Raw genomic sequence first — 25,574 nt, 5'->3', positions numbered from 1 at the left:
CAGCTGATTGACCAGGCTTTGTAGTACAGCTTCAATGATCAATGATCAATGATCAACTGGGATTGGCTGCATTAGGAAACTTAGTTTTGAGGAGGCAAAAACCATTTCCCTCCCTGGGTGCAGCTGTGGTTCCCATTTGCTTAAGCATAAGACTTTTTTTTGTTAAGTAATACCAACCATATACAATAAAGGAGATCCTGGTGTGAATCTCTTCCATCTCTATACATACACACAAAAGACTTGCCTGCACTATATTTTCCACTGGTTTTCCTTGCCTGCTCTTGAAACCATTGCCAAATTATAGAAGTTTCTATACATTTAAGTCAGATGCATTTTACCTGGGAACTAATATTACATTTTCATCACAGGTACTTTGCTTGAGATCCTTCAAAAGATCAAAAGAGAAAAATCAATCTTGTATGCCACACATAATGTAAAATAATAGTTCACATTACAGACATTTTAATGTTTTCTTTTAACCTTTTTATTTAGAGAGATATATTCTTGGTAAGGAGATATACCATGAGGAAAGCAATTTCACTGGCTGTGAGGTATGTATATTCTCCACCAAAATACTCCTCACATCTCAACTGCTTTTATAACTTTATTTACACGCAAAACAATATCAATGTTTTTCCTTGGCTTAACTACAGTATTAGTCACCCTACATGAATAAAATGAAACATTACTTGCATTACAGAACCAGTTTTCAAAAGAGGAATTTGCTTATTTGTTGAAACGTGACATTTCATTTTTGTGAACAGCCAATACTTATTTTGACCAAGACACCTGCACCATATTTTTTCCATCCTCACAGCACATTTATTTCAATAATTCTGTAAATAGGTCCTTAGCATGAGCATAGTGTTACAGTTTTCATACATATAATTACATCCAAAACAAGTTTTAAAATTCAAATTGTAAACATTCTCTTCATATGTAGAAACTTATTTTTTTTTGTCCAAGGGTGTTATGATTTCTTTAAACAATTGTAAAATGAAAAGTCTAGGCTAAGTCATGTAGTGAGCAATGCTTCTTAGTACATTTCTACAGTATTAAATAAAAGAGGTGGCAAAAAATGTCAAAAATGTCCTGTAAGCAACTCATACTTAAGCTAGGCATAAAAAGAAAGACTTAAGAAAATTGTGATTAAAAATAAAGAAAACTGTGAGTGCTTGATGCAACAAATGGAAAGGGGAAATACCATTACTGCTGACAAAGTTGGAGGTAGCATGGATGCACCATTTTATTGTCAGTGAGAAATGCAAGTGAAGTAAAGAATATTATTTCCTTACCACAAAGAGTTTCCAGTACTATGTACATTATTTTTAGAAATTTGTTTAACAAGTTTCCCTCTACTTTTAGTACAAAAGAGTCTCGTGTGATTAAAAAAAACACTTACACAGCTAGATAAGAGTAGTACTAATTGCCCTATTTGAATGGAACAGTCTCTTGAACTATGAAGTACATGATATTTAATGCCCTAAATTGAGTTAATTGCATTAGCATTTCTTGGTATTGTACAAAACACTACATACATACAAACAAAATATAATATTTTACTAAGCAAGGGTTTTTTGTTTAATAAACAGAGCATTGATTCTGGTAACACTGTAAAGAATGTTTTCATTTCATAAAACCTATCTTAAGTACCCATGTGCAACATTTTAAAAACGGCTGCTTACGTGTAATGGGCTTGTATCAATAGTGAACACAGTAATTGACAAAAAACATAGTAAACTTTAAAAACACATCTTCCACCCTATATAAAATATAAAGACTACTTACGGTAACTGTTTTAAGTACTCAATTGTTTGGATGTTAACTGTCACTCTTCTCCCCATTTTCCGGCTTCAGATTTTATAAACAGATAATTTATTTTAACCTTAAAAAAACTAACAAAGATATTTAAAATGTTCATTCAATGCAATATGAAGTGTTTCCAACGTTCTATGAAGCTGCTTCCGCCATCAGGAAAGAAAATGAAGTTTCAGTAATTGAGGCAGGTTTTTTAAGCAGTGACGTTACTTCCACCATGCCAGCCCCAGTTCGAGGAAGATTTGCGTTGACAATGTGGCGCTGAAGGTGTTTTATCCAGTCTTCTTGGACAGACAAGGGGCCCCGAAACACCAGACCACAAAACCTGCACAGTTTTTAAAATCATCCAAATAAAGCACATTAGCATTGTAATTGAACTTTGTGTTAAGTGCAGTAGATTCACAAAATAACGACAGAAAAACTAAGCCTGAGTATGCATATCACTGATAGATTTTTTAAAATTCCTGGGTGTTAATTCAGCTATCGTTTATCACAGATATAAGTAACTCTAGATACAAAAAAACAGAAGCATACAACTTTATATCACGAATTATACCTCCAATTCTAAAATTACAACTGTGAATTAAAAACTGGTGTCTGGTTTTCTTCTTCCCTCCCCATCTTTCTTAAATTTGTGTTGTGTTTTTTAGACGATAAGCATGAGGGTAGGAATGATCTTATCTTTTAAGCCAACTGCTATATGCTACTACTGCAAAGTGTTTTGTGAGTCCCAACTCATAATAGGGGGAAGGTAAATAATCTAATGTGAGGTTCTCGGCCCAGTTCAAGGTGCTAGTTATTACCTAAGTAAAGTCCTAATTAGGTAGTACAGTGGTACCTTGTTTTGAGTCCGCCCCATTGAGCGTCCATTTCAACGACTGCCTGTGGCAAACCCAGAAGTACTGGAACAGGTTACTTTCGGGTTTGCCACTCGCACATGCGCAGAAGCACTAAATCACACTTCACGCATGCGCAGAAGCACAAACCGCTCCACGCACGCACTTTGTTGTGCGTCCTTTTCGTCTAGCGTCCGGGGCTCCGGAACAGATCCCAGTTGCAAAACAAGGTACGACTGTACCTCTCCTCAAATTAGGTTACCCTTCCTTAAAATCCTAGAGTGTGGGGAAGCCTTGCTAATATTCACTTTCATTAGCAGTGACTTATTTGCTGGGATGCAGGGAAGTAATGAGGGCCCAAGGGAATGGGGGAATCAAGGAAAATAAGGCTTTCTCAGTTTCCCCCCAAATGACTTTCCATTTCCCCCCAAAGACTTCTTGAATTATCATCAACACAACTGGTCAGTTAGTTAAGTATTTTCATTTATTTACTTGATTTGGGGGGCAGCTACCGGCTACACTCATGCATGGTGAGCATCATTAGGTCCACAGGTCACTAGATAACTATAATTTTTGTACATACATGACACTCAAATACAAGATGCATTTCTACAAATCAGGAACAAGCTATAGCTACTCCAAATGACCCAATGCAGTCCCACATATACCTGCACCGGAGTATGTAAACTTCATCAGCACCATGAGGTAATGGCAGAATTTTTTTCTTGCTCCCAGATCTTGATCTTGATTTTTTTTGCTTACAATCTATGGCTATGAAGAGAAAATAAAATTATGTAGATAGATATAAGTTTTGAGCACTTTACTGGATAACTCCCTCCCCCCGAAATATGTTAAAGGATACTTCTATTCTCACTTATTTTCTATACCATATTAAATTATGTAACTTGAAAATATGCACTTTCCAATTCATCATAAAGCTGAAGTGTGCACACCATTTTCATGCACAAATGAGCTTACATGCTTGACACCTACAGTTTAAGTTTAATTTTAAAACATGTATATTTGATGACCAAACCACATTTCAGACTACTAAGTCATTCTACCTAACTGGTAACCCAAGCATCATGCTTTGCTTGTAAATTTTATCAATATAGAGGCCTTCAATATCATTTGTTTTCATCATGCAGCCAACAACCATAACTCAAAAGGACCAATGATTAAATATAAAGTATGTTTTGACAAACTTCATAACTAGAACTTTTGTATATATTACACTGAAACGTTTTCTGTTCTGTATGCTAAAGGAGTCTTATGATAATGGTTTTATTTTGGTTTTAAGTTTTAAGGCTGAAGAGTATCAGGATCTCCAACCATTGCTGATTGTCCCTTTAATAAGGTGTACTGGAATCAGATGTGCTACAGAATTATTACTGATTTGTGTCAGGGTGATGTGAATTCTTTTGAGGTACAAAAGGAAATAAAGCAATGTAGGGAATTCAAAAGGAAAAGCCTAGTCTGACAAGAATGCACTGTTTAGTTCCTAATGTAATTGAACATGAAACACTTAGGATATTTTGGAAAATGAATGCATGCAGCTTCATCCAAGCACATGTACCAGCAGTACAAAAGAGCTGGAAACAAAGCAAGAATTCTACTTGCAAATACCTACTTAAGTTTGTGGTTAATGTAACCCTCTTCTACAGAGAAGGATAATGTCAGAAACTGTGTAAAGTAAAATGCTCTCAATATAATATAACCTCCAAATTCCTCATCTAAGCTACTTATGGCATGAAGAAGATAAAAGGCAGGACAGCCTGCAGTTTCCATCTGACAACTACTACAACCTAACAGTCAGAATATATGCTGGAATCCAGGGAGTCAAGGTAAACTTTAAAGACCTTAACAGCAAGCTTTTGTCCATACCTCAAATCAAATAACATAACATTTTCAAACAAAAATCCACAAACTATAGGATGAGGTGTTTCCTCCTATCACCTAGATAATAATAATAAAATACAGAAATGGAAAATGTATTGCATTGCTGCACTCAAAAACCACTGAGCATCACCAAGGAAATTCTCTCTTCGGAATGAAACTATGATAATTGTATTGGTATTGGAGATGCCATACCATCCATAACAGCATTTTCTGGCTACTATTTAAAGGACAAGCATTGGCAAAAAAGGAAGAAGGCATAGTTCCAAATAACACCTATCTCTGCATGTGTGTCTTGGATATATAAATGGCAAAACTAGGCTAAAGAATTATTAAAGACCACTATATGGACAGCAGGACCAAGAATAGCGAAAAGCTCACTATTGCTTAGGTCCTCACATTTTCTTAGATTTGATTTCCCAAGATAAACAGTTTTCAGGGAGGGAAATAAAATCTACCTCTCTTCCCAATTCTCAAATTATTAGACCTGCCATCAGCAAATGCTCTAGGGGTCTGAGATTACACCAGCTATTTGCTCTAAAGCTAGCTCTTCTCTTGCACAGATTACTGAAAGCTAAAATAGTCCTGGGACTTTGATTTAGAATGTCCTCCTGGAGGCAAAAACTCTAGATGTCACAGCACACTAACCGTACCAAATGACTGAAAAGCTTACATAGGCTGTAGAAGAAATGCAACCATGAATAGTGTGGGGAAAATATATGCATCTTTAACTTAGCCCTGCTGATAAACACCCATTACAACCACAATAACCACTCCCTGGATTTCACCTTTTTATAACAGCCTGGATAACAAAGCGTGGGCATAAGCTCTGATCAACTAAGAGCTTAAACAAGAACAAAATAATATATTACAGGCATTAATATATGCAGAAATTAGATCAATTTAACAACTGCAGGTTAATATATTATTAAAGATAAAACGTTACAACTTCAAATGTTATGCCTTATTTAAATTTGGTATAATTGCTATGGAATGTGGAATGGAATATGGAATCTCCTTTCCCTATTTAACCTTCTATTTAAATTCAGGACTTAATTCCCCATCCTCCCTATACCAGCCAGCAGTCAGAAAGCAAGACCATCGTCTACAATGATATCTTCTCTCACTTTGCTTCTTACTGGCCTGATAAATGTTCAATCACAGCTAATATGCTTTTCTGAGGAAAAAGTTCTCACTTGAGTCAGAACCACCATCTTAAAGATTCCACGCTGCCTGTTTGCTGGAGCCTATCTGCTTCCTTAAGCACATATCTTCCAGAAGTGTCTACCTCCAGCTGCTTCCTTCTGGTCCTTCCTCTTCTAGGATTACCTTAAGCTATGAGTCCTCATCTCATGACCACTTGGCACACCTCAACTCCACTAATCTTTATGCTATCTCTGCCTTCTTGTCTTTATCCTTCTCTGCCTCGGGCCTTGTTTATTTTACTGGCCAGTCAATAGTGCCCCCTTCCATTGGTCTTTACCCAAGGACCAATATGAGTTATCTGATCAGTAAAATTATCCAATGCAAAGCCCCATGCACTGAAGTTCCCAAGTTCCTAATAACCAGCTTGCTTGGGAAGTGCTGTGCTGTGACTTTGACAGGTGTGTTGTCTTGGTTACGAACACTACGAAAGGCATTTTCTCCCGAAAAGAAAACATTATTTTCATTTGACTAGTCTAAGATCTGGACAAAGCACCGCCAGCCAAAATTACTCAATGGGGATGGGGCCAGATGAGGTTCTGGCCTGCTGAGTCAAGAGGTTCCCTTCCGCTGCTATAGAGAGTTTCCTGCATTGGCAGGAAATTGAACCGGATGTACCTTCCAACTCTCATTTTTAGAGCATTATCTAAGGAAGCAGAGTTAAATAAAAGAAAGGAGCCTGGAAGGCACCAAAGTAGAAGGTAAATGTTGGACTAAGGGAGAAGAATCTCCAAGAAACACAGCGAAGTACAACAGAGGAAAGGTCTTAGAGAAACAAGAGAAGTCTCCTTGCCATTCCTGAATATGCCAGGCTGATGATAGCTTGCCAAGGAATCACCATTTAAACACTTTCTACCAAACTTGTAGAAAATAAAGCTAATTCCAATGGTAAAAGAATATAGCATGTTACCGGATCACCACTGACAGCGAGCCATATAAATTCTTATAAGAATGATAAAAGCTGCTTGTTTCACAACAAAGTTTTATGGAAGCCAATTATCAAAAATAAACGGATAGTACAATACTGAGCAACATAAAATCTGTAAGCTTCTTACATAGCATTTCATGTGTTAGCTAATAATACTTGAACTCGGATTAACATTAAACTATTTGTTAACAGGAATGATCTTCCCTAGCTAGCAGGAGCCAACCCTACAAAAATAACCAAGAAGTATGCCACAGAAAGTTTAAATGCTGTATTTTTACTGTACTTTAACATGTGTATCCAACACAACAGTTCTGCAACCTCAAGAAGTTATCTGTAAATTTATTCTCCATCTGCAGTCATATACATAAACAGCTAATGTTTCACGGGCAAATATCAAACTTACGGTAATGTTTATTGAAAACTGTGGAAAGAAAGTTTTCCAACAAATGATCTGTGACCAACATAGCATGTGGCAATTTACTGACAGACACATACAAACAAATGACTCCACAGCAAGATCCTGCACATGACACTTGCAGGTCGTCCATGTGGGATGTTGCAAAACCCGCAGGAATTATCATTAGTTTCTTTTGATTTGTTTCTTTTCAAGTGAACATTTATCATCATCTGCAGGGAAGACAAATGTCAGGGCAGTCTCCTTTTTTAAGAAGAGGTTTTCATATTCAAAGATCATATTGCCCATCACTTGGCCGACAAATTTCCTTTTCAACTGCCCTCTCTCAAATGCAAAAATAATGAAGTTCCCAACTGACAGCAGAACTTCGGTGACTCTTCCTGCTTCTGTGCTTTCTTTTGGAATAACATTTTCCATGGTAGCATCAGCCCAGCTAGCAGGAGCCAACCAGGAAGGGCCTGATATACATGAGTGGAAGCGGGTAGAAGCTTCTACATGCTTCGATAAAGTGGGGTGGGGATCTAGTAGAAAAATATGTTTCTACACTTTTCAAAGTCACGCCCAAGTTGAGGTTACTGATAAATAACCATTAAAAGCTATCTATCTACTAAACATATTAATGCGTAATTCTATTATCTTTCTTCGAGAAGTAATAAAAGGTAAAGGTAAAGGACCCCTGGACGGTTAAGTCCAGTCAAAGGCAACTATGGGGTGGCACTCATCACGCTTTTCAGGGCAAGCGAGCTGGCGTTTGTCCACGGACAGCTTTCTGGGTCATGTGGCCAGCATGACTAAACCGCTTATGGCGCAACGGGACACCGTGACAGAAGCCAGAGCGCACAGAAATGCCATTTACCTTCCCACCACAGCTGTACCTATTTATCTACTTGCAATGGTGTGCTTTTCAACTGCCAGGTTGGCAGGAACTGGGACAGAGCAATGGGAGCTCACCCCATCACACGGATTCAACCTTCCGACTTTAGACCACAGCTCCACCCACTCCCTAAAAGCAACAATGTTATGTTCAACCTCCCCTTGTTTGACACTCAATCAGTACAGCATGAGACTCTTAATCTCATGGTCATGGGTTCGAACCCCATGTTGGGCAAAAGATTCCTGCACTGCAGGGAGTTGGACTAGATGACCCTCCTGGACCCTTCCAACTCTACAATTCTATGACCTGTATTCAAACTGTAAGCTTCAGGAGGTCAGGAAACTCTCTCTTTTTGTAAAGCTCTGCAAGTTACCCTACAGTGATGGTATAGTACAAATAAATAATCATTGAAGTTGTAGGGAAGGAATTGTGACAGTGCTGAGACAAGCTTAAATGACACACCTGACAACACATTTACGCTACGTAAGTTGCGCATGGTGGTGTCATGGTGGTCACAAGAACTGTTGTATGTGAAACAAAAATTTCAGCTAACATCCAATCACATTTTCTTAATGCTAATAAACTCAAAGAAGAGAATACATGCCCATTTAGGGCAGGATTCCTTTAACCAGCGGAAGTCCATTGCAAGAGCTTCTGCTTATTCTTCTAGTTTTGCCACACAACCAGATTACACATCTTATACTAACTGGAAATAAATGAAAGATTACAAAAAATAAAAGAATAAACTTACACGTTTTGATTCTAAATTATTTCTAATGACTTCAGAAAATAATTCTCAAAATATCAGTGCAATACATTATCGCCAACAAAACTGAAATAAATTTCTTAGGGCAAATATTTAAAAATCCAGCCACAAAGTATGCTGTAATACTGTACCACAGATCTGATCAACCCACTTCAACATGCATAAAAGAAAGTAAAAAAAAAAGGTAAAGTCAACCAAAATTATTTGGGATTCATAATGCATTGCAAATGCAGTTAGAACTAGAAACAGCCTAATACGTTTTGGTGATAGCGGCAGGGAATCCAAATCCCTTCAAAAACATAAAGTTATTAACTATGGTGTTACCATCTGAGGTGACCCACCTCAGTTTAGGATAGTCCTGATCGGAACTTTTTAAGTAACCTTAACATTTCGGCGTTACTATCTTATCTTAGGCCATACAGCCCACCTGTCTTTTGTGCTATTGAATCTAAAGACAGTTTGGAAACTTCAGCTGGAGCAGAATTCAGTGGTCAGGTTGCTTATCGGGGCAAGACAGTTTGAGCATATAATGCCAACCCTGAGCCAACTTCCCTGCCAGTTAGTTTTGGGGCCCTATTCAAAGTGCTGGTTTTGATCCACAAAGCCTTAAATGGCTCAGGAGCACAAGAGCTCAAGGATTGTCTCTGTCCATATGAGCCTACCTGGACCCTGTGATCATCACCTGAGGCCCTTCTTCGTGTGCCTTCTCCATAAGAGGTATGGAGGGTGGCAACATGAGAACAGGCCTTTTCTGCAGTGGCTCCGTTTGTGGCTTACGACCGCAATATGGTTCAACCTCAAGGAGCAGCTCTCCGCATATGAATCGACCCGGACCCTGTGATCATCATAGGAGACCTTTCTTCATATGCCTTCTCCGCAAGAGGTCCAGAGAGCGGCAACACAAGAATAGGCCTTTTCTGTGGTGGCTCCCTGTTTGTGGAATGCTCTCCCCAGGAAGGCTCGCCTGGCCCCTTCGTTAGATATCTTTAGGCACTAGGAAAACACATTCCTCTTCTTCTAGGTCTTCAGCTAATTAAATAATCTATAATCTATATACTGTTTTTGTTTGTTACTAGGTTGTGCATTTTTGCGTTTTTATATTGTAAACCGCCCTGTAATCCTTGGATAAATTTAATTAATAACAACGACAACAATAATACAGTAATAATAATAATAATAATAATAATAATAATAATAATGATAGAATGAAAACACAGTTTCTCTACGAGATGGAAAGCAATAAGAACGTGCATTTCATTTAACTGGTAGACTCATGAATTAAAGGCTGTCTATTGGAACTGAACATATTGCAGAGTTTAGGGAGCTAAAGCATTAGATAGAAGTAGATTATGTGTGCTCAGTGGATAATCCTGGTGCGAAACAGAATAGCATTACCTGGATTCTAGAGCCTATGATGACCTTCTAGTCTCTGACATCAAATATCAAGACATAATATAAGCATTATGTAAATAGTAGTACGAAATCTTGTGATGACTAGCCTCTCAAATTATATAAATTCAGTTTTAAGACATATATTTGCATGAAATTAAGACTTCATTTTAAAAGTGCACCTTGTTATAATTGAAACTTGCTATATTTGATTTTTTTTTAATTACTTTTAAAACCATGTCTTTTTATACACCTTGAAATTCACAGACTAAATACAAGAGTGATTATTAAGAAGATAAAGAGTATTCACTCTTCATTGTAAACTGCTTATTTACCATCAAGCGGTACATAAATTTTGTTAAATAAAAACTAGGGTGTCCCAGACCAGTCTCAAGTTGCAACTGACAGTTAAGGGTAGAGCGATCTAATGATACCAGGGATGTCCTGGAACTAATCCCTAAGCAGTTTGGTCAGGGAGAATGCAATGTTCCAGGCTGACAATGACCATCACTATCCTAAATCTTACCCTTTTCATGGTAGCATCTGTATCTAATCACTGGGCTCAATTGACCATTAGAGGAAAGGGCATGCTCGTGTTCTCCACAAGTCATTAAATAAACAAAGGCAGAGTAGTGAAAAATGCCAATGTCTTGACCAGAAGCTCATGTAGCCCTGGGAAAAACACTCCTTTCAGCTTCAGTGAGTTTGATAGTTGATAGTTTTTCTCCTATTCAAAAGTAAAATACAAAAGGTCCCATAGCAATTGTCACATATAAAAATAAAGGTCATTTATGCATACAATTATGCAACTAGGGCACAAAACTGAAAAATGCTCAAAGGAATTTATGGCCATGGCATTTCCTTCAAAAATATGTAACACTACGAAAAATACTAGTCCTAGGTATTAAAATTAAGCTGAAATGAAGAAAAATAATTACATAGTACAGCAATTAACATGACCTTTGAACACAGGGGCATTATATTTTTGTCACAGAAGAGTAACCATTTAATATATTTTCTTTCCCTAAAATGCAGCTTTCTCTCATCTAGGGAAACTGCTAACAGAAATAAGAGGAAACAATGAAATTTAAAGAAGTGGTGTCAAACTGAAGACAAACACCAGGATTTTGCTCTCAAATTCTCATAGGAAAATTGGTAGTAGAATTCTTCACTTGAATTGACAATACTAAATAGCCAGGCACAGTCTACAACTGAAAGGGATTTATTTCCAGATCACACACATAGAGTTAGGAGACAGCCGTTTATGATTTGCAAAGCATAAAAATTTGTGACAATATCCATTGCAGTCTCCAGGTTTGCAGATAAATTAAACATCTGTATGGAAATGTTGCAGGCTATTTATGTATTAACATTCCACCCCTTCAGTGTTGCCAGAGGGTAATTACACAATTAAACCTATGAAACTAAGCAATAAATTAAAAGTATTCCAATTCATTTTGAATGTGTATCCATTTGCAAGTGTTATGGCAAAGTATGACATTTACAATAACACAAGCCTGATATTAAGAACCTATCATACTTCTAAGGACTAGACAGTTTATGATTAAGTGCTTGATCATTTACAGTGTTTTTATAAGCCACCTCGGAGCCTAAGCCAATGTAATGTTACCACCCCATGAAGGGAGCAGGAACAGATCATGGACTGAGAACGCCCAGCCCCAACTCTAAAGCACTCCATTTCACTATAGCAGCCTTAATGGAAGTCATATTCGTGCGAACATTGGTCGTGGTGAGCACGATCTAGAGTTTGCTTTTGGCCAGGAATTGAAAGCCAGTTTCAAACCCGATTTCAAATTCTGGTATAAAATGAGCCCCGGTTTGTGCTAACCACAGATAATGGCAGTCCCAACATAGCTCAATTATGGGTTAGGAAAGGAGAGCACGCTTCCTTTATCACACTTAAGGATCACAACTTTATAGCCACAACAACTCAGACGGCTTGAAAGCTAGGAGACAGATTAGACACTAGTTTGGTTGGCTGTTGAATGGAAATAGTAGCTATCAAGCTAACTGGTATTTTAAGGCTTTGACTTGGAAATTGTGGTTTCCTTCAGTATCATGCTTCCATGTAAGCCATTTGAGCCCCACTGAGGAATCTGATTTTTCCTAAATTGTGCTGGCCTTGGGCACCTGCACTTGAAAGGAGGGGATTGTTTATACACTGAAAGCTTGACTACCCCACAAGTAGTCTGATAACATCTACTTTTGTTTAGACCAGCGGTCTTCAACATTTTCAATTTGAGAACCCTCATGCATTTGCGGGACCCATTTCTTAAGTATTTGCATTGTGACTGCAATCCACCTTAGATCAGACTGTGACTCAATAGTGGGTCAGGGCCCATCAGTTGAAGACCACTGGTTTAGACTACTGCAGTTGGGTGGATCTGATTTATATAAAAGTCCCATCACTGTCAAAATCCAAGTACAGTATAAAGCACCAAATGGATACACAAAACACAACAGCACTTCGTTGTTACTATTTCATTTTGTGGAAGACCAAAGTAAAAAAAAAAGTAACTGATAATAAATATATGGGAGAAAATAAGAGTAGCTTTTGTTGAACATGATGTGCTGAAAATTGTACCACATATAATTGTCTATGTTTATCCGAGCTTGTTCTCAATTCACCTAACAAATAATTGGTGAAAATCTCCCTCATTTATAAAAGCAGCTCCTTTTGCATTTAGCCAGAAAACAAAAAGGCATTCCGCTCTCAACTGTTTGTACACATGAAAATAATGCTGGATCTAAAATGAACCAATGAAAATAAAAACCAGGCATGGAAAAAAATGGACATTAGCAACATAAGTTTACAAGTTGCTAAAAGTTCTGTTTCTCAAATTCAACTTCTGTTTCAGAAAAATTTAAATGTCAACTGAATTAGCATATGAATCTGTCAAGTCTGGTGAGGAAAACGTATACAGACAGACTTGATTTTACATCTGTAACAAACATACCTGTCCCAGTCAAAAGTCCAGCACTCTTCTTTCGTGCATAAGCGCGCAAATGGTTGGACAGGCTAACAGCACTTGTAAACGCCGTATTGCAATGCACACACGTTCTAAGCTTCACAGGCATACCTATCATTCAAAAGAAAACTATAATCCAGTTCTCTCTTTAAAAGTGAAACTCTCAAAAGCGTTTTGGAAAATTCTGTATTAAAAGTTGCTTTTACGAGGTTCACTACATCATCAACGTAATTATTTCATATACTAGAAAGAGCCAAGCTCATGGCGATTACTTCTGCATGTGACATTTAGCATGAAACATGCTATTTTGTACCAAAAAAAATGGAAGGCGTGATTTGAATTCCTAAGCTTCTTTGAATTATCACTTTCCTGCTTATCTTCACATTGCACAGATTATTTCCTAAACCCAAAATACAATTCTGCAATTTGAATAGCACAGTTCTGTTAAGAAGTTTCAAGGCTTCTAATGTTCCCAATAAAGAGAATTATAAAGTCTAGTTGACAAAGTGGTAATTAAAGTGTTTTACCCACAAGACTGTAAAAGGCTCAATACTAAATTAGGTTGCTGATGAAGGCTGGGAGGAAAAGGTGGTAAAACACACCACTGAACAGCTGTTAGACAAAACATTTTATTTGGTGCATTTTATCTTCATTACTCTGAATGCGCAATCAATAATGAAAGTTAATGATTTGTAGTTTTTGCTAAAATCTTTGTGCTAAATAAATGATCAACAAACATCGCAGGAAAGAACACACAGCCAAACCATACTACACTGTTTCAGACAAAGAAACCAATAAAAATGGTTTCTTCTCAACTTTACTTTCATAGAGGCACAATTTTTTCACTGTCCTCAGAAATATATTGTCTTAGACAACACATTCAACAAATTGGGAAAAGGTTTTTCATTTATTTGAAAGCTTTTTTATCAAAACAAGAATCCTGTCAGGTAATAAGAAGAAGAACAACATTTATATGCCACCCATCTGGCTGGGTTGCCCCTGCCACTCTGGGCTGCTTCCAACACATGAAAAAACCAAAGTTTAGATTTACTGCAATATATCTTCTTTTATTGAAGAATAATTAGACACTAAAACTGGGTTTCATATACTTGAGAAAATATTAAAAAAACAGACTTAAAATTATGAAAGTTTAAATAACTGAAGTAGGAGAATGAGTTAATTGTCAAATGCTATGTTAATCACAATTAGCTTAAGGGCTCTATTCATGTAACTATTAGTATTATGCAAGCAGCTTTTTTTAGTGAAACCTAGAAGGTAGGCTACCTAACATTAAGTAGCTCATTACTTCCAAATTTAACAAGCTGTAGTTGAACAACATCTTCCAAGTTTATGTGAAGCTTGTCCAAGAAATAAACTTTATTGGGGAGCTCCGATCTTAAAGAAAAGTTTCTCTCTCTCTCTCTCTCTCTCTCTCTACAGTGGTGCCTCGCAAGACGAAGAGTCTCTTGAAGCAAGCCCATTAGCGGCTTAGCGGATTAACGCTATTAGCGGCTTAGCGGGCTTAGTGGATCAGCTGATAAGCGGCTTAGCGGATCAGCTGTTAAGCGGCTTAGCGGCTTAGCGGATCAGCTGATAAGCGGCTTAGCGGCTTGGGAAAAAGGGGGGGGAACCCCGCAGGAACTCGCAAGACATTTTCGTCTTGTGAAGCAAGCCCATAGGAAATTCGTTTTGCGAAGCACCTCCAAAACGGAAAACCCTTTCGTCTAGCGGGTTTTCCGTCTTGCGAGGCATTCGTCTTGCGGGGCACCACTGTATATATATATATAGTTAACTGATATTTTCAGTCCCTATGATCCATGACTATAGTCACCTAAGGCAAAATTTGGTGTGAAGACAGGGTGCCTAACCAGACAAAAGTAGAAGACAGAATACAATTAGTGGCCTCATGTGCTGTACCTGTTGCCATATTAAGGAACTTCAGACTGCAGATAGATTCAAATATATGAATGCTTCCCCATGAAAAAAACCCTCACTTTTCCAGGGTTTTTATATGGCAATATTAACATTCAGTCCTTTACCTACAGTCCATAGCGGTACTACACAGCAACAGGTTGATCACATGGGTCTGCAAACCAAGTAATGCTCAGGGAACAAGACTTTTATCAATCACACTGTAATAATTTTAAGTACCAGCAAAACGATAAAAGGGTATAAGACAAGATCAAGCACTTTCATCGCAGAGCAGTTTACATAAATCGTTCACTCAAACTAGACTGAGAAAAGATAGCTGCAATAAGGTCTGTGCAGAGGTGTTGGAGGAGATGAGCAGAGCTTTCCGGAGCCATGACAGCCAAGACTGAAAGACACCTTTCAGAAGAGCATTCTAAAACTATGCTAGAATGGGGGGGGGGGGAGTAGTCTAAAGGAATAAAATTGTTGGCACGATTCCTAAGAGACGTATCTAAAACTTTTAAGGATTTTGTGTTGATGGCAACAGCTGTGTTCAGGGGGTATGGCCATCACAGTTACTCTGACAGGGGATAAAATCTAGGCATAGATCAGACAACACATCACCCGGTTAACCAGTAAGTCGTGCATTCACTTACACCAGATAAAAGAACAATCCTAACAATATGAACCGATTATATATCTGCAACACTTACAGTCTAAGAAAGATCAAGGGCCTCTCCCAGATGTGTCTGCTATTTAAGTGATACCATATTTTGCTAAGTAGACGTTCTCGTTTCCTCTTTATATGCATCTTCAAGAGCCATTACAGAGCAAAAGCTACTCTCTTTTCAGAACTCAATTTGTATGCAGAAAACTAAGGCAATTTTAACGTTAAAACTAATTTCATTAATATTTCTCTGTCTAGAACCTTGCAAAGGGGAAAAACAGTCTCAAAGAAAATAATTACTTTTAGAATATTGGGGTGGGGGGGATTTATCTTGTAATGTATTTCCAAGTTATTAAAATTGTAACAAGCCTCTTACCTGACTGCATAGTCAAGTCCATTTTTTGTGGCTGATACATCAAAGGACTGTCTTCATCTAATGGAAGAACACATTTTTGAACAAACCTCTTTCTTGCAGTTTGATTATGGATCTTTTGAGGAGAGGTATCAGGGTTTCTTTCTTCTCCTAACCTCTTATTTTTCAAAAGTTCTATCAGTGTGACTGACTGGTTTTTTTTTTCATCATGTAGTACTGATTTTGCTTCATCACATTCATTGAGGAAACTCAGCCCTTCTTCCTCTGATGCAGATACAGATATATCTTCAGTCTTTAGGCCATTGCGGTATGCTTCAAGAGGTATAACATTTTGAGATAAAAACTCATTTGATGAAAGTTTCTGAGCGACAAACGGTCTGGGAATAATACGCCGACTGTTCAATGCCTTCAGGATTTTTTCATATTTTTCTTCATTTTGCATCATCTCATTCAGAACACAGATTGGAGATTTGTGTGCATCCCATTTGGTTTTACCAAGCCTTTTCAGGTGTCCTCGAACATGATTAGATAATCCTATTTTAGTGTCAAACCAACCTCCACAGAGTTGGCATGTGTGTTCTGAAGAACTTTCTGATTTCTCAATAGCTAAAAAGAAAAATCATCCATTTATCAATTTGTCAGACACTAAGGACCCAGCTTGCTTAAACCGTAGACATTAAAATTTTCTACCATGAATGGAAATAAAAGCTATTATGAGAGGCAGGATGTAGCATAGCCAGACCTGCAACCACATTATTATACACCCCGCTCCCCCCTGCATAGGATAAGGAAAGAAAAATCTTACCTTTTCTAACGCGTTTAACAGGAGTTCCTGTTACAGTTCTTTTGAAATGCTGCATTTTGTCGCTTGTTGCTATCTGCTCAGGCGAGACAACATGACGGGCTTCATAACTTAACCCAGCTCTGTGAAGATGCCCACGGACATGATTAGACAATCCAACACCTGTTTCAAAAGTTGCTGGACAATATGGACAGTTTTTTTTCTCAAGCGATAAGTCAGTCCAATGGAAAACTGAGTTATGCTTTGGCAATGTTGTGCCTATGTTTTCTAAATTATGAGGATCTTGAAAATCATGCAGGTAATTGCTACCTTCGCCATCTTCATAATACTCAAAATAAAATCCGTCATTTTGCTCATATCTAAGAGAGGATTTACCACCAGTTTCTTCTTCCATTTTACCTTTAAATAAAGGGAACAGGTTTACATGCTCCTGATTAATATCACTGTAAGAGTCATCCTCCACAGACCGTGTAGTGTAATCACACAGTTCAACATTATCCCATGAACTTTCATCCTCCGTTTCATAGCTGTCTTTTTTCCCAGCAAGTTTCTGCAAAACAACAACAGTCATTTTATGTAGAAAGTCTGGATAACTGTCCAAATCATCTCCTTTTACAGAGCCTTCACTTTTGGATCTTTTAACCAACCTTTTTACAGTTACATGCTTATCTTTATAGACTCCTGGTCTTTTTGCATCATAGTTAAGAGAATCCATAATAAATCTATGAGAATTATTTGAAGATAATAAAGGTAAGGACCTGACAGATCTTGCAGCTTCCCTTTTTAAGTGTAAAAGATAAGGGCTGCTAGATTTTTTAATCCTATTGTTTTCATGTTTGTATCTATATAAATAATTATTGCTAGCTCTGACGCTAGTCTTTTGCTTTCCTGAATGATGCAAATATTTAGGTTTTTGGCCAGTGCTATTTCTATTCAAAATAGGCTTGTCTGTAGAGCTATGACCATACACACTTACAGCTGACTGTGCAACGCTTTTCCGAGCCTTCTGTATCCTGGGGGGTCTCTTGTGAAGTTTTGCAAAGTTACTGGACTGGAATGCAGAGCCAAATGGTCTTTTTATATCTTGTTTTAAAACAGAGTTCTTTGGAAAGGCAGATGATTGTTTGATGAAATGTTTAGTCCTGCTACCAAAATCTAAAGGGTCTTCTATAATATGACCTTTTCTTTTTTCTAGTCTAAGTCGGCTACCGAAAGGGTCTATGCATGATGTTGGATGCAGGTATTCCATGTGTTTTTTCAAAATGCTTCTGGCTGATGTAGTGAATGGACACATTTTGCACATATAGTCAGCTGATTTTTTGGACGATTCCATGAAGGAATCTTTCGCTAATGCCTTTTTCTGTGATTTTCTCTGAGCTATGTCTGCAGTGATCATTGAACATTTCACCACTGCCCCATGAGCAATCCCTCGATGACATTCAAGTTCACTCTCTGTCACTGCCATAAAGTTACATTCTTCACAGCAGTAGTACCTTTTGTCCTTCTCATGGGTTTTAGCATGCTGCACAAAGGTTTTGGGACAATTGGTACCAAATACACATTGTGGACACTGTAACCGTGCACTCCTACCCTCGTCCTGAAGCTCTTTCAATTCACGAATTTCCTCCATCAGTTTCTGTCTTCTTTCCTGGTGAATTATCATATGTTTAAGAAGGGAATTGCGGTCTCGAAAGGTCCGACCACATTCCCTACATGCATAAGGCCTTGGAACATTTAAATGGCGAAAGTGGCTATTGCCATCCAAGTGATACATCATGTGCCTGTGCAGGTGCTTCTTTTCCCTAAAATTCACATTGCACTTTGTACAGGGATAAAATGAAGGCTCATCAGTACTGAAATTAGTTGGTGGTTCCAATTCATCTTGTTCACATTTGTTTAACAGAGTATTAGAAAGAAAAGTGCTAGTGTGAATAGGAGAAGTATCACCTGCACATTTATTACTTGGGTTATAAATCAACTGTTGGATGGCATCTACAACTTCCAATTCCTCATCTGTTGATTCAGGCTTCACTTTTGCTAAAGAAAATTTATGAGATTCTATCACTTGTAGAGTCTCACTCTGCTCCAAAAACTCAGTATCTAGCGATTCTGAATTGTCATGAGTATAGTTTGATTCATTAAAACAGTCCTCAGTGTAACGTGTGATTTTGCTAACATCCATCTTTCTTTTCCTCCTTTTTGGTACGCCCACTTTAGGCTGGACTGGTGACTTCTCTACAGGTTCTTCATTTGTCATGAGAAATTCTATAAACTCTTTCTGTGGGTCCCAGTTTGCATCACTTTCAGTTCTGAAGTCACCTGTACCTGAGGATGTGGCTGTTAGTGATTTGCTACCGCCATCTTTTTCTAGCGAGCTTTTGCTATCCTCACACATGTCTACTTGGCTTACTAAAGTGCTATCTGGTTTTATGCTTTTTCGTATAGATGGCTGCGTGTCACAAGCAACTGAAGCAGAGGGAGGTAGATTTTTTATGGAATGTGTCAGGTTCTTAGCATGAGCTGCTTCAGGTAACAAAAACAAATGTTGGTGTGGACTTGAATTTTGGGCTGAAGTCTTTGTGGGAAGTTGGTGATCATGTGCCACCGTCCCAGCGGAGCAAGAATCTGCTTGATGGCCCACAGTTTGTGCAGTGGTTAATGAAATGCTGCCTTTCTTCATAATGGAAGTGGAGTGTGAAACTGGTCCATTAACAGCAGTTCCTGTAGGCAGAAGAAAGTTTTCACTTGAAACAGTAGGAGCACTAGAGTGTATAAATAGAGACGTTTGGCCTCCGCTTAAGGCTTTTTCAGACTTGTCCCTTGATAGCTCTTCAGGCAGAGTTAACGTATTTTTCTGAAATGATGTTTCACTCTCTTGTGATTTGAGAATGCTGCTCTGCTTCTCAGAAATGAAGCTGCTGTCATCTAGCAGTCCTTTAGCACCAATGATCTGAGTATCGATCTCCGTTTCATCCATACTGCTGGTCTGCTCTGCCCATTAAGCACATTTATGCTAGAATAAAAGCAAAGAAATCCTTATTAGAACTTTTCTCTATGTATCTGAGACAGGCAGTTTTTATAATATATTAAAACATTTTTATGTTTAAATCTGGATCAGTTAAAAAGCATTTTCATTACTAAACTGACCATTCACTGTAAGACCACTAATATATAACACACACACTATTAATTAAAGAAGCTAATTTCAGGGGAAATTATGCCAGATTTAAAAACCCACATCTCAAGAGTCATGGAAGAGTTATAAATGTTACTTCTAATGAATACTGAAAAAGCAACAATTTTTACAAGTCTCCTAAAGGAAAGCAGAAAAACATATTAGGTTAGATCCAGACATACAGCGGACTTGCCAAACTACATTGTGACTTATGCCATAACAATCTTTTAGCATGCCACAAAATTCTTGGTTATTACAAACTTGTATCTTGGCCCTGTTGATTTCAATGGGTCTACTCTAAGTAAGCGTAAATTTTTATCCCCGCCACTAAAACAGAGATAGATCAAAGAAAACAGAATTTCAACTTTTTTGTTTCTAGCCTGATAAAAACCAATTTCTCTATCATGTTTTAAGTATAAATATAGTTGAAATCTTTATGTGTATGGTTTAGTGTTTCAGTACACATCCAGGACCTACAGGCACACACTGGATTTGCTGAGGACCTACATGTGAAGTCCAGTGTTTGGGGGGGGGGCTGAATATTCTGATTCTGTCCCTAATTTGATTTTTAAGTAAGGCTTTTTCGTGATTCCAAACCTGCCCCCAACTGAAACCAAGAGACAAGCTGCCTGAACTTTTAATTTTGGCTGTTCCTTATTTATCAGTATCCATTCCACCTTCTTCCAAGGAGATCAATGTGACATTCATTAGTCTCCTTTTCTGCATGTTATCCTCACAACAACCCTGTGAGGCAGATCAGAGTGAGTGACAGTGACTGGCACATGGTCATACAGTGAGTTTCATGGCTGATTTTAACACTGGTTTCTCAGCTCCTAATCCACTTAATATCACTCCACCTTATTTCATATTCTCCACTGTGGCCTACAGATTCTTAAAAGTCTTGCTGCATCATTTAGACACCAATTCCTGCATCTATCCTTTCCTCATGGTGCTGAACAAGGAACATCGCTTCACCCTGCTACATGCAAGTGTCATCCTTGCCTAGCATGGCTCTCTGATTCTCAACAATTGTGACTTAATTCTTATACATTTTTAGATAACATCTTCCAAGATAATAGGTACAGATCTCTCAATATATTTTAAGTGAGACAGGTCAGCAAGGAGTCCAAACAATAAATTGTCTTGCTCCTATCCTGCTTTCTAACCAATGAAATTGGCACAACAATTATCACACAATAAAGCAATACTTTTAACGCTACTAAGGTTAAAGTTTCTCAGTTACATAACGGACAAATCATTTATGGTTGGAAAATCATCTTAACTCATTTTCCAAATACAAAAACATTTAAAGGTTGTTATAATATTGTTATAGCACTTAGCAGTCTTGCATTTGATTAAATTCAGGCCAATACTTTCAATTTATTTAAGTATTGAATAATCAATATTTTTATACTGATGAGAGGCTGAAAACAAAGTCAAATATTTAAGGATCTTGCACTGAAATATATTGAAATTTATCTACACTCTAGTCTTCATTAAGCTTTATAAAGCTATACATAAGTTTTAATAACTTTGCTTTTAATATTCATTGCATTTGTATATTAACAGGTTTACGAATGAATAAAAGTAGACTCCTCTAATAAATTGAACTAAATGTTATCACCCTAAAATGGTGATAATGCAGCACCCAGTAGGAACTACAACATCACATGGACAAAGGTTAAAAATGGGCATGAAAGTACTATTAAAACGCAGCATAAAATGTTAGAGAAATGAAAGCAAAAGTCCAAGGTATCTTGAAAACTTAAGTACAGGAATTAAGTTTTAGATGTTTGGTGATGTTTATGCAGTAGAAAGATTTGTATTTTCTCCAACTTATTACACTCACAGAAGTAGACAAATGTATGCTCAGTCAATTTGAGAGTCTATATTAGCTTTTCTCAACAGGAAGCAACGTTGCTAACGAAGTGGTAAATTCAGTGTTAATGAGTGGCTTCACTGTTGCCACCTCTGAGGTAAAACCTTTCACGTTTCATGTTCTATCCATCTGTTCTGGTGTTAGGGGTTCAGAGAAAGAACAGACGCTTCCCATTTAAAGCAACTTTGTTGGTACCCCCTGAACAGCAGGGTGGTAAACTAAGAATATCATATTTGCTTGGAGACTGCAATTATCATTATCAGAAAGGTTTCAAGAGAACCTGAAGCAAGTCTGCATGAAATGTTGTTTCTCCTTATACATATAAAAACTATGACTATTATAAACAATATTGTCTGAGGTTAATAAACATAACCCTTTTGTCTAAACCACATAGAATTTTGTTCACAAGCAATGAGGCCTTTTCAACTGACTCTGATTTTCAATTTAAACAAACTTGTAGGCACAGAAATATTTTAATATCAAAACAGATTTTATATGTCAAAAGAAGCCAGAAGTTTTTTTTAACAGAGAGATGTTTTCCCGTGTGCCAAAACCAAGTTAGTGCTGGATCACATGCAGTACAGTAAGCCCACAACTGACATGCATTTAACTTGTGCGCATTCAGCTTTACGTGCTTGGCAAAAAAAATTCCTATAAAAATAAAAGTAGGCAGAATGATGTGGGTGTCCAGGCTAAAACATTTTGACAATCGCAGCCACCACTGAACCCAATGTGTTTGGACGATAAGGGATTTGGGCTTTAGACGGGATCCCCAGAACGTAACCCCCACTTAAGTTGCAGGCTTACTGCACATCCAATCTGCAGTCCATATAGGTCATGATAGTTCAGTTCATAGTCACTCAACCTAAATGGTTGAGAGGGCAAGCATAGATTGTGGGATTGACACGATGGACTTCATGGTGTTTATGACTTTTTCAGGGCACGTCTGATGTCAAATAGTCTGCAGTACGGACATTGGTACGAAATTAAAATTGTGATTGTAAAAGTCACAAACTGCCCTTTTAAATCCACACAAATTATGAATTTGGGTTCTTGGCCCAGGGTGCCTTTAGTTTAATTTTAACTCTAAAAAACCCCCAATACTAAACAGCATTATTTTCTGACAATTTGTAGAGCAAGAGAATAATGAAATACAGATTGATGGATTCACTTTTAAATGTGCACTCTGTATTATTGCAAGCTGTTGTTCAATATGAATATTAAATTAAGATTAATAAACAATATTTGTGTGGAAAAACTCTGTTTGAGAAAATAAGAAATGAGATGCCAGCCGAAACAAGATTCTGTTACTACATAGATGAAGAAATAAAGAAGTGAAGTATGCAGACATTTCACGAAAGCCAGGAATGAGGTAATATGCCATTGAACCCTATGTATCGAAGTAAGTCCTGCTGTGTGCAATGCGGCTTTATGTTGGTAAGATTGCATTAAAAAAAACAACCCACCAAACTCCCTTTTATAAAGGTACAACTTGCTTGCTTTTCAAAATAGTAGAACTGACAGATGCTTATCTTTCCTTAGCAAACGTTTTAGCTTAAAAAACAACAACTGAATCCATTAGAAATTTATAATACACTTTGGCTAAAATCTTATATGACAACACACCACGTTAAAATGTTTTTTGTTTATCTCAGCGGAGGAAAGGAAAACACAAGTAAAGTGTTTTTTTGCTGCTCCCCCCTTTCTTTTGCAGTCCCCCATATGCTCCAGATACAGAAATAAAATACAGAAAGTAATAAAATACAGTAGGAAAGTGAAAGGGGAATAAGAGGGAACCAGAAAGCACCAGAAGCAATCAGTAAAAAAGAATATTTGAAAGTAGAAGAACTTAAGCTTAAAGAAAGGTCAGCCAGAAATGGGGGGAACGGATCTGATCCATCAGGCGAGAGAGAGAAATTGGAGGGCCTGCCTCCCAGAGTTCTTTGCTCTTCTGCCTCCGTCAAGTTATGAGGGATAATATCCAACCCATTCAGATCATCAGCAAATGCCTCAAATTGTCACGTCAACACATTGCTTTCAGCCTACACTCTTCAGATGTGTTCACCTTCATTGGCAAAAGGTTCTCCAATCCAGCAGAAGGAGGGCTCGCCAATTCCCCCTTCCCTCCTGCGGCCTCTTCCATCACCTCCCATGCCGTTCAAAGGGTCCCCTCAATGATCCGGAGCAGGGGTAGGCAAACTAAGGCCCGGGGGCCGGATCCGGCCCAGGAATCAGCGTATTTTTACATGAGTAGAACGTGTCCTTTTATTTAAAACACATCTCTGGGTTATTTGTGGGGACTGCCTGGTGTTTTTACATGAGCAGAATGTGTGCTTTTATTTAAAATGCATCTCTGGGTTATTTGTGGGGCATAGGAATTCGTTCTTTATTTTCCTTCAAAATATAGTCCGGCTCCCCACAAGGTCTGAGGGACAGTTGACCAGCCGCCTGCTGAAAAAGTTTGCTGATCCCTGATCTGGAGCATATGGGGGGGGCTGCAAAGGAAAGGGGGGAGCAGCAAAAATCCAAGTTCCACTCATGGAAGCTTCTATTGGATCTGAGAGCCTTCCATCAACTGGGGTTCTTTTGCACTTTGAACGTCGATAGGACAACACATTAAAGAGTAACTGTAACACCTGAGACGTGCTGAATATGTGCTAGCTTTCTATTCAAAATCCTAAAGAGAAGGTAGCTCCAACTACAAACCTAGATTTACTTCAGATTTCTATAAATGTAACACTACTCAGTGTTGCAATGCTTGAATAACCATTTCTCTATTTTCTCCTTTTCAAAACCTAAAAACAAACTTCTCTAAAATATCCTCGTTTTTTGCATAAACATTTCAATTTTAGGGGGGGGGGGAGAACCCTTAATGAGTTCTGCAGCTATAGCTGCCTGTAGCCATATAATGTAAGCTTTAAGAAATGAAGCACAAAGGTCAGATCTGTCTTCAAGATGACAGATCATCACTTAACCGCCTCAGGCTAGTCTCATTGTCTCGGAAATCTCAAACATCAGTATTTTTGCAAACTATCAGCACTTGCTATAACACCCTTACTACACTACATCTTGAGGTTACTACAGAAGAAATGAGGTGATAATTGCATATTAACATAATTATTCTGTAATCCCCTCTGAGCAAACTTCCTAGGTCACTTCGTAATTCAGATTAGATTCAACCTTCCTGTCATATCTATGCTGCCCACTTTCTGTTCATTAAGAATTCTTTGTAACAAAATGCACTTAATTTTATTCTTTTATGTACATTATTAATTGTATTTATTACAAGTAGGTTAATATTCACTGAATACCTATTTCATAATGGCAACCTTTTCCGTGTAATATGGTTACACAAACGATAACAGTGTCCTCATTCAAATGCTAGCTCATTTAGCCACATAACCAAATTAAATGTTATGCTAGTTGCCCACTAGCAGTTACAGTTAAAGGTTTGTCATATTCAATTAGAAAGCACCATGGGTTGGATCCAAAGAACCATGAGCAGAATGAAAATAGCCACTAGCACAGCTATGTAAATGCTTGTGCAAGTGCTAGCAAAAAGTTGATACAGTGCTATAACAGGCAGGTTCTGTTATTGTCCTCATGCTTCCGTTGTTATCTTCATACAATGCTCTAACATGAGCAGTACAAA

At 37.8% G+C, this 25,574-nt stretch overlaps 1 protein-coding gene and 1 long non-coding RNA gene across 10 annotated transcripts in view; one reads left to right on the top strand and one right to left on the bottom strand.

The window, feature by feature from the left end:
- LOC310765615 overlaps positions 1-25,574 on the top strand; it is a 501,503-nt gene that overhangs the window by 343,928 nt on the left and 132,001 nt on the right. The window lies entirely within an intron of this gene.
- Positions 1-25,574, bottom strand: part of ZNF644 (zinc finger protein 644) — a 63,413-nt gene that overhangs the window by 3,503 nt on the left and 34,336 nt on the right. For 3 of the 9 annotated variants that reach the window (XR_014549631.1, XR_014549632.1, XR_014549633.1), the window contains 6 exons: positions 17,845-19,881; positions 16,872-17,418; positions 16,070-16,672; positions 3,323-3,425; positions 1,789-2,143; positions 245-385 (listed from right to left, as the gene is read on the bottom strand). Coding sequence is in view for 5 of the 9 variants with exons in the window: in XM_083620567.1 (XP_083476693.1) it covers positions 1,951-2,143; positions 3,323-3,425; positions 13,104-13,226; positions 16,070-16,672; positions 16,872-19,845 (3,996 nt within the window). In the remaining 4 variants the exon portion in view is untranslated. Of the gene's footprint in view, positions 1-244; positions 386-460; positions 2,144-3,322; positions 3,426-13,103; positions 13,227-16,069; positions 16,673-16,871; positions 19,882-25,574 lie in introns of those variants that run through there. The other 6 variants (XM_083620569.1, XM_083620570.1, XR_014549630.1 and 3 more) reach the window with 5 other exon arrangements.

This window comes from Podarcis filfolensis (genome assembly GCF_964270895.1).
Source record: "Podarcis filfolensis genome assembly, chromosome: 6".
Classification (NCBI taxonomy): domain Eukaryota; kingdom Metazoa; phylum Chordata; class Lepidosauria; order Squamata; family Lacertidae; genus Podarcis; species Podarcis filfolensis.
This window is presented reverse-complemented; position numbering and strand designations above follow the sequence as displayed.